Consider the following 10,312-nt stretch of genomic DNA (forward strand, 5'->3'; position numbering starts at 1 on the left):
TAGAGAGGGAAATAGTGGTGGAGCTACCCACAACCCACAAGAAAAGTTTAAAGCTCACGGTACATGCATAAAGTCAGATTGCACTTCCTAATTAACTTCATTAATATCATTACATATTTCATATACAATTCCTATTTTGTTTGACCCCAACAGTAAAATGCAAAAAATGTGTGCACTCAATGTAGTACAAAGTCACCAAGGGTAAACAATGGTGGGTACCTGCATTCAATTTTACAGATATAGAAGTACTAAAGATAGTTTTTTTGGGTTTCCGGCAATTTTAACCGATTTCTAACATCTTGGAATTGAACAAATGTTCGAAAGTTGATGTCTAAAACCAAGAAATCTACTATGCATAAGATCAATTGTCAACCTGAATTTGATTGATTGAACTTGGCTATAAATTAACAGACTCAATACAGGTTACTAAAAATATAACAATATGAACAGTGAAACAATTCGAGGCAAAATTGATCCATTCTCCTTGTTGTTGACCGTAACCGCTAATTTCTGCATTTGGATTTAGATTCCAACTCGACTGAAAGAGGTTGAAATTGCCAGAAAATTGCCCCATGTATAGCCTGCCTAATATCATCACAGTAAACACAACCCATAGAACAAAATCAGAAGTAAACCAGCTGTAAAAAATATTATGTTTATTTATTATTTCTTTAAATAACAAGCAATTTGTCAAGTGCACGTTCAGGTCTACAAAGACATTTGAGCGCATTTGAAAAAGGTACGACATTTCATCAGACGTTTAACTTTTAGATCTGCATGCCTAGGCTATGTGACTTTATCCCTGTACTTCAAACAAAGGGTTAACCAGATGAGCTGAATTACAATGAGAAAAGCATCATACACACGCTTCAGACTACATTTCGTTTCGTACCCTTCAGCCTTTTCCAAAAAAGTAAAAAAAAATAAAAAAGTACAAAATATAATAAACAATAAAGACAGAAAATAAAAGAAAACATGCAGCCAGTTTTGTACCCATGCAAAAGCCCATACATAATGTGTGGGAACTCCGAAATCCCATATATTCCAGGTTGTCTATTGGGCTTTATTTGTTGTTTACCACCTTTCTAGTTTCACAGCTGACAACATTTTGTGTTTATGTCAGATATATAGTATACACATCTTGTTTAAAGGTAATCAAATTCATATTTACTTTTACACTGTGTTTTGTACTTCACATGGAAGCTTTATGCCCTCTTATGGTTTACCATACGGTTTTATCTTATGGTTGTGAGAATGGTTTGGACACCCTTGCTCATGACATGTTTTTTTAGTTTTCTAAGTGAGACACAACTTGTGCAGGGAACACATTAAACACTGAATGTTTAAATTAAATCAACTGAAAATGCTAAATTTTGTTACACTTTGGTTTGGAATCCCTAGCAATAAGAATGACACTCACCAAAACATTATTACTTAACCTTACTGTTTAACTCTGCCATTTCCAACAAAAAGGAACCTTTAAAGTAACTGGCAACTCCTGCTATAATTATTATATCCACAGCTCACAGTACATTAGTATGTTGGTCAGTAGGAAGAATGCCTCTTACATTGCTGGCCAGTGGGAAGAATGTCACATTTACAGACTTGGCCTGGAAGGCATAAATAGCTCATTGCTCAAGGAACCCCTAACAACCTTTGGAGAAACCCTAGTTAAGAAACAACGGTTTAAATTGCAACATTTACACCCTCCCGAACATTTAGACTTACCACCCTAGGTCAGTTGTCAAATGTAGCCTACCTTCCTCCATTTCTATATATATATATATATATGTTTACTATATATATGATTACTCTACTGGCTTCTTCACTCAATATACTTATATGCAGTTCAGTCCCATTGCTCATTGACTTCCATTGTACCTGTAGACAGAATTCTAGGGGGCTGAACTGTTCAGGAGTAAACACTGCTACATCACTGCTACATCAGCTGTAGGAAACACATGTTTAAAAGTTTTCTTACCCTTTAACAATAGCCTTACCTTACCTAACACCAAAATATAACATTTAGGCAACCCTTTCCATTTTACATAGTTCACAGAATCTGCTACCAAATATAAAATATTCAGTTTATAAAAACTTTGCTCTAGTTGGGCCACAGAGACCCAATTATCCTGCACTGAAATTGTTATCCTGCTGCTTGTATAATATGAAAAAGGTAAAACAAGGGTATCAACCAAAGCCCACACATGAAAGACACATCTACCTTTCCTGTAACATTCCTGTGTCAGCTCTGGAAAATAGGCTGGGTAATAAGATAAAAAAGGGCTTGGGTAATGACTTTGGCAATCATATTAAGTTACTACATTGTTAAAATCTTTGAAAAATAGAAAAAATCACTTGTACAAACCCCCCTAAAACCTAAACATCAAGTCCAGTTATCTCCGCACCAATGAAAATCCAGACTTATTTCACTGGATGTAAAACTCAATGCTGTGGAACCTAGGTTCTATGATGAAAAATACTTTTCCCAGTAGCCAAAATTTCAACAACCAAACATTTCTATAACAGTTTTCTATAGCAAATTAGCCAGCATATACTAATACACAAAACAACAAACTGTAACTGTTTCTGATAGATAGCTTTACCTGCAGACTTTATGCAAGTCCAACATTCTCCTGGGGTATACACTACATACAGATTTCCGCAATCGGCATCATTAGATTGTAAGCTCCTTTGAGGGACAGCTAGTGATATGACAATGGACTTTGTAAAGTGCTGCTTAATATTTTGGCGCTAGATAAATGTTGGCTTATATTAATAAAAGGCAGTTCTTTAAAGGAAATGTCAATACCAATTTTTTTATTCCTAATTTAAATGATTTCCCATTTCTGTTTACATTAACCCTAAAGAAGTAGCCATTTCAGAACATTAAATGTGTCAGATATGTTGAAAGCCTTTTGAACAAATAAAAGACAGCTCATTCCCATTTGGTACTCCCACACCTAAAGTAGCTCATGGTTCAATATGAAGCATGTCCAAATAAAGCCGATCCATCTTTAATCCTCAAATTATTCATAAAACCTATATTAGTAGGATTAAAAAAATAAACACATTTCTTCTCATGTACTTCTAGGCAACACCCTAGGTTACATAGTCTATGGCTACCAAGAAAGCCACTGCTGTGGGTTTTCATGTTATAGAATGTTATATATAGCATATATAGCAGAAAGTCCACAATTTTCAATTATACAGACCTTAGCTGAAAGACACTAAGACACTCAGCAGCATAAAAGCACTGCTAAGCATGAATTATAACTGGCAATGCTCTCATGTACATTTAAATTTGCAAGCTGGATACGCATTTATTATTTTAATGCTTAGACGTTGATATGCTTTTTTTGAAAAATACACTAATCTCTTTCTTGTACCCACCAAAAAACATTTAAAGATTTAGAATCTTTCTTTTTTTTTTTTTGTTTCCTGTAAAGCTTGTGTTTCCATTGGAAAAAAATAAACATATTTTGACTAGGGGTGCCCAAACATTTTCTCACAATATTATTTATTTAGGTTTAAAAAACATAAAGGGGGGAAATGCCTGAATTAGCTCATAAATGCAAATATAAATGTTGGCAAAGCATATATTTTATTTTTATTTCTTTCGAAACTTTGAAGCAATATAATTTTATGAGCATTTTATCCTAAATGCATATCTGTTTTCAAGAATTATGGACCGATAAGTTACGTTCTTCATTTAGGTGTAAAAGATTTTCATCCTTTAAACAAAACACTGATAATATTAGGTGCTAGTGATATAAACATTTTAGGATTAAATGCTGTATTTATTTATATATATATATATATATATATATATATATATATATATATATATATATATATATGTGTGTGTGTTTTCCATTAAAGTTCCTAAACTACTAGCAGGTCTTAAATCCGATACCATCCAGAAAACTCTAAACAGCACCAAAACTTTTGGTGTTCAGCCATGCAAACTTTTAACTATTGTTCCCTCAATACAATGTGCAGTCTAACAGATGGAGGCAGTTCTTCCAGAGATAAAGTCTTTGGGGGTGTCTAGTTAGAATGCACAGCTGCCCCTAGCCTGAGTGTAGTTTACAAACTTTAATGAAAAAGGTTTACTGTAATTCAGCAGCCCAATTTCAGACATAAATTATTGTGCTGATCTTAGTCACTTCTTCTTTTAAATCCCTTAAAAATAACTGATGGATGAAATGTCCACTTTGCACAAATGTTTTTAGGTTAAAAAGAAGGAAATCACAGGAGAGGTGAAAGCTTTTAAAACCATTACCCTATTTTCCTGGCAAATCTTGTCCTGTAATGCAGTGCAGGAAGACATGAAACGTATTAAACGGTAGCTGTGAACCACATATGCCAAATATGCATATACAGGCTTTAAATCTATCACCCTCATCCAATGGGATTTGTTTGGCTTTTGCCTGTTACGATTTTAAATTGTAAACACAATGCAATGTAGACACCTCTGAACCATATCTTTGGGCCCAATGCTCTAATTATATATATTTAATATTATTTACAAAGTATACCAATTTTACAATGTTGGGATAACCCTAATGCACTGCATATCATAATAACCTTTTCTCTAAAGACACTATACTAAGTATTATTTTGTTTCAGGGTATAAACACATTTCCAATACCCATGGCATTGTGCGTCTAAAATAGTAACATTCTGCAGCATTGCATTGCATATGTATTGGTGGGTATTCTTACAAAGAACAGAAAGAAAAAAACTAACCGGACAATGACCAAACAGAAAATAAAATGAAAAATAACAAAGTTGTAGCTTGTTAAGTGCATAAACTTTTCTCATAGTTTGAAAGATGATTTTCTTCATATAGCACATATGTAATATAAAAAGCTTTTTAGCTGCTAAACAAATAAAAAGCATTATAAATACAAATGCTCTTTCGGGATAATATACATCCAAGCATACTGGCCCTGCTCTGTACATTAGAGATTTTTTTTCTTTATGGGGGCACAAGGGGAGATCATACCCCTAGGGATTTATATGAAGTTATCAAGACTTTTTTTAACACAGTACAGTTCCTGTACATCTTAGCTCTAGTCACGGAGGCACTTTCAGCAAAGTCGGTGAAGGAAGGATAAAGGCACTAGCAACTATGTAGATGAGGCTTGGGAAACCTTCAGTTTTCTAGTCATTGAGGATGGACAACTCCTAGCAACTTTTGCTACAAAGAACATCAATTCTCAACAACAAGAGAACAACAGGGCTTTCCGGGATTCATTCCTTCTGTAGGCAAAGCATGCTGGAATTTGTCTTTCCTTACCAGCTGGAGAGCCACAGGTAACCCATTCCTGATCTCAATCGTTCTCCTCTCTAGAACAATAACATTTCTAGAGCCGTAGAAAAAAGTCTATGGATGTTAAATGATGAGAGGCTAAGAACATGGTCTGCAGTTTTTAATGCATACTGTAATGGTAAAATTACATTCTGAGACTGCAGCAAAATGCATGCATCTGAACCAGTTCAGTAAATCTACTCAATTCAATTTTTTTTTATCTTAGGTATCACTACATACTATCCTTTCCGACTTTTATCAAAATCTCCCTTGTATTTTTACATTTTTGTTTTTATTTGTTATGCCTGGAAAAAGTTAACATATTTCCCTGAGTCATACTTCAGGAAAATCAATAGGCCCTTATATTCCAACTGGCTCCTATTCCATTAAGAACTTTTTGCTTTTTTTTATTTTTTTTTTGTATTTTTTTCTTCTTTTTTTTAATACTGATATCATGCATAAATTTACTTCGAATTACACCTTAGTCAAATAGGCCATAATGCTGAATACTTGAACATGCGTGGTCTTCTAAGAAAAGATTATTGTCCCCATTTGACTTGCTATGCGTTTACATACAGTACTGCAAATTACTAATTTAAAGTTTCTTTTTTTTTATTTTTTCCAGAAATTAGGAGTGCACTTTTGGTGAATGCAAATGATAATAACTGAAATAAATTTAAAATAATAAATAACATTAAAAATAAAAATGATTTAAGTTCATCCTTTGTTTTGCCAGAAAGGGGCACAGCATCTCGCACTGCAAGCTGTCGCAAACCCCTTTGGAAGACAAAGTGATATAATTAGGAATTTAAAAAATAATACTAATAAAAAGAAAAATAAAACTTATCCCCCGTATTTTTTGAGGTAACATTTCAAGCATGCGAGATTATCAAATAAATACAACTGGTATCAAATTGAAAAACATGCTTATGATTAATACCATTGTGCTGTCTTGCAACGAGGATGATGAGGGAGGAGAGGCATAAAGAGAAGAGGGGTAGTTGCATCCAAGTTTTGTGAACCAAAGAAAAAGAAAAAAAGGAAAAAAAGAAAAAAAAAAGTCGAACTCATCTGCATTTAAGAAAGAAAAACTCTAGCAGCAATTGCAGATGTCTGTCCATTTTGTTTTCCATTTAAATGTTTTTTATATATATTTATATATATATATGTCCCTCTCCTTTTAAGATGGAGCAAAGTCATGGATTGATTCCTAAGGTGCTTTATGGATCAGGTCATCATTTAAGTGCATATTAATTCACTGGACAGTAATACACTTCTTCAGGTCAAAAAAGAGCAAGTAATTGCATACTTCGTGTTAACTCCTTGGGTAAGGAGAACTTCCTTGGATGCTCAAAGCAACTGTCTTTCAAGAAAGCTACTGAAAAAAATCCATGCATATCTTTTAACCAATGGTTTTGTTCTGGAACTTTAGGATTGACAAGCAATGGGAAGAAAGTATTTGTAAGTTGCTGTCCTGTAGTACTTTGTTTATACCCCTTTATCTATGACCACTGTTTGGGAGACTTGTCCCTAAGACCAGTGGGAACGAAAACCAAAATGAAAAAAATCCCATTTAAAAATAAAGGATAATTATCTTTCACGGATCCTGAAAGCTTCTGGGTTTGTTTTTTGTTTTGATCGCTGAGCACAAATTCGCAATGCAACAATGCATTAACGATGGTAAAGCATTCAAAAGACTAGTTTTAAAGCATCTACGGAAAGTGGCAGAGCCAATGAGATCCTGCAGCTGTGGAAGGGGGCGTGGCTCTACACATCTGTCAGTAGCTTGCTTTTGTTAACACAGTTCTGATTGGCTACGGTGCAGTTGCCAGTTCTCAGATTCGACTCTCTAAAATTATCTATGCTATTATTCAGATCTTCTTCGATCTCCATGTACTCAGATTTGCTCATAGTGGAAGAGCTGCGCCGACTCAGGTCACTGTCAGATGCTAAATTAGGATTGCTAACATGGAGTAACTGAGCCTGTTCTTCCCCTTCAGTTTCTCGGTGGTAAAAGTAGTTGAAGTTGGACACGATGACAGGTACAGGCAGGGCAATTGTCAGGACACCAGCAATGGCACACAAGGAGCCCACGATTTTGCCTCCAATTGTCACAGGGTACATGTCACCATAGCCCACAGTGGTCATGGATACCACCGCCCACCAGAAAGCATCAGGGATACTGGTAAAATGAGAGTCATCCTCTTCTGCTTCAGCAAAGTACACTGCGCTGGAGAACAAGATGACCCCAATGAACAGAAAAAAGATTAGCAAACCTAGTTCTCTCATGCTAGCTTTTAAGGTCTGTCCCAAAATTTGGAGGCCCTTAGAATGTCTGGAGAGTTTGAAGATTCTAAAGACTCTTACCAGTCTGATGACCCTCAGGATGGCCAAAGAGGTTGCCTGTTCCCCTTTTTGGGGACCTTCTTGTTCGGCCATTTCAGTCCCCAAAGTGATAAAGTATGGTATGATGGCCACTATGTCAATAATGTTCATAATGTTCTTAAAGAATTCTGCTTTGCTGGGACAAGCAAAGAACCTTACCACCAACTCAAAGGAAAACCAGATGATGCAAAGGGTCTCCACCACAAAAAAGGGATCCGTGAAGATGTTGGATTTGAAATAGACTGTACTGTTATTCACCTTCCGACTGAAGATCCGCTCATCCTTTAATTCTGGCAAAGTCTCCAAGCAGAAGATGACAATGGAGATGAGGATCACCATGACAGAAACTATGGCAATGATCCTTGCTGGGCCTGAGCTCTCGGGGTACTCAAACAGCAACCATACTTGACGCTGGAATTCTTTTTCTGGCAAAGGACGCTCCTCCTCCTTGATAAAGCCCTCATCCTCACGAAATTTTTCCATGGCTTCCTCCCCTAGTTCATAGAACTTGATCTCTTCAGAAAACATATCCAGGGGTACATTGACCGGCCTTCGAAGCCTGCCCCCAGACTGATAATAATACAGTATGGCATCGAAACTAGGACGGTTGCGATCAAAAAAGTACTCATTCCTAAGAGGGTCGAAGTAGCGCATCCTTTTTTTGGGGTTTCCAAGCAAAGTGTTGGGGAACTGGGCAAGGGTCTTTAACTGGGTCTCAAATCGCAACCCAGCCACGTTGATAACCACCCTCTCACAGCACTCATGGTCATCGTGATCTGGTTGGTAGCTGTCTTGAGGGTGGCCTGGAAGGGCTGAAGTATCGTCCATGTTTTCTCCCGCTATCACGGTCATTTTGCTGCAGGGGAGGAGGGGTAGGGGAGGGGATGCCGCTGGGGGTAACCACTTTGCTGCTGCAGCACCCTCCTTCTACCCCGTCCAGGGTCTTCAAGGCGAAACACAGTTGGGGGACGGAGGGATGCCAACTTCGATGCCCCCGTTACATCTACTACAACCCAAATCCCCCCTTGGGCCAGCCTAAATGTTGCAAAAAGAAATCTTCTCACGCCTTTCTGCTCTATTAAAGCAAGTCAGTTCTCTTCTCCGAATATTTCATTGCTGGGCTTGCTGTCACTCTTCCCCAGAAATGCTTGCAGGATGCTAAAGGCTTTGCCAACTCAGCAGATTTTTCTCCTCTTCCTCTCCCCTCCTTTTTATTTGCTTTCACAGTTAGGTAAACCGGATCATAACAGCAGTGCAGTAGAAGAAAGCTGCAAGAGGGAAAAAAAAAAGAAAAGAGGAAACACTAAAAAAAAGAGGAAAAATAGAAATTCAAGCACCCACAATGTGCAAAAAACACATACCCAGACATGCAGACTTTCTGGAGTGGAGGCAAGGCAAAACACTTCACATTCCAACACAAAGCACCAAGTTGAGGGAACTACACAAACAAATCACTCTACTGCAGTGCACAGGATGCAGTGTGGGAGCACAGGGAGGAGAATTGGGAAGGGGGGGAATAAGGCAAGTGCTGGTGTCTTACCTTGTTTGTGAGTAGCTGCAGCAGCATGGTAGGTACTGTGATAGCAGCATGGGAATGCGTCAAGCCTTGCAGCATTTGGAAAAAATCAAATAAAAAAATAAAAGGCGCATGCAGAGCTGTGTCCCTTAAATAAACAGATCGGTTTACAGCAGCCAGCACAAGTCCTGCTGAAATATTCATACTGCATGCTATGGAAGGCTGCATAGAGAAGCCAGGGCTGCAACTCTTCCATTAAATAAAAAGATGAAAAATTCAATGTGTGCTTTAAATCCTCACTTATTCCAATGGGAGCCAGGAGAATCCAGGGAACTGCAGAGCAGCTGCATCACTAGCAGCAATGTGAGAATACATTAGGAGCAAACTAACCATTTATTGACGTTGCAGTATCAGCAGAAACCTGAGAGCGATTTGGTGCAGGAGAGAGCAGCAACATCCTCCCTGGCCATCACACTCCAAATACTACATCCTAAAGGCTTTGTTTTCTGCCAAGGAAGGGAAAAACACAAGGCATATATATTTCTATGGGAATGGCCATAGAGACGCAATGCAGGCGGCATGCAATGTGAGCAGGCATGATAATGTGTACATGTGGGAGCCCATTCACGTGTGCCACAAAGAGCCCAGCTTTACCTGTCCCATGTCTCTGCATAGCTGCCCATTGGCACTGCCCATAGCCACAAGCAGGTGCCAGGCTGCGGAAATCCCTCCCCGGGCACCCATGCAAGCCCTGCCTAACACGTCCTGCCCGAGATTCGCCCGCATCTACCTTCTCCTTCGCACCTGGCTGCCAATTCCGTGCCATCTGCAGAGGCGACCCACGCACGGCGATTAGTCAGCCCCTCTCCCCTCCCTTCCCTGGCTGCCAGCCTTACCCGGGCTCCGTCCTCCCACTTTGCGGCTGATTTAGGTTAGTAGATCAGGAGGAGACCACATACCGTGCTCCATGATCTGGGAATGGGGGGGGCTCGGAGATTCCCGGTGGGGGGGGGGGGATTCCTCCGGTTGTGCTATGTAGATGGCTGAGCCGCCTTCATCTGCAGCACCGCCGCTCAGCGATCTCCCCGGGATCC

The 10,312-nt window shown here is 38.6% G+C and overlaps 1 protein-coding gene across 1 annotated transcript; it reads right to left on the bottom strand.

Annotated features, from left to right (window-relative positions):
* Nucleotides 1-639: 639 nt before the first annotated feature.
* KCNA1 (potassium voltage-gated channel subfamily A member 1) lies at nucleotides 640-10,095 on the bottom strand. Its single transcript, XM_072400342.1, has 2 exons — nucleotides 9,243-10,095; nucleotides 640-8,970 (listed from the first exon to the last, which is right to left on the bottom strand). Exon 2 carries the CDS (start codon nucleotides 8,552-8,554, stop codon nucleotides 7,085-7,087), a length of 1,470 nt encoding a protein of 489 aa, XP_072256443.1. The 5' UTR covers nucleotides 8,555-8,970; nucleotides 9,243-10,095; the 3' UTR covers nucleotides 640-7,084.
* Between the last annotated feature and the right edge of the window lie 217 nt (nucleotides 10,096-10,312).

Source organism: Pyxicephalus adspersus, chromosome 2 (genome assembly GCF_032062135.1).
Source record: "Pyxicephalus adspersus chromosome 2, UCB_Pads_2.0, whole genome shotgun sequence".
Classification (NCBI taxonomy): Eukaryota; Metazoa; Chordata; class Amphibia; order Anura; family Pyxicephalidae; genus Pyxicephalus; species Pyxicephalus adspersus.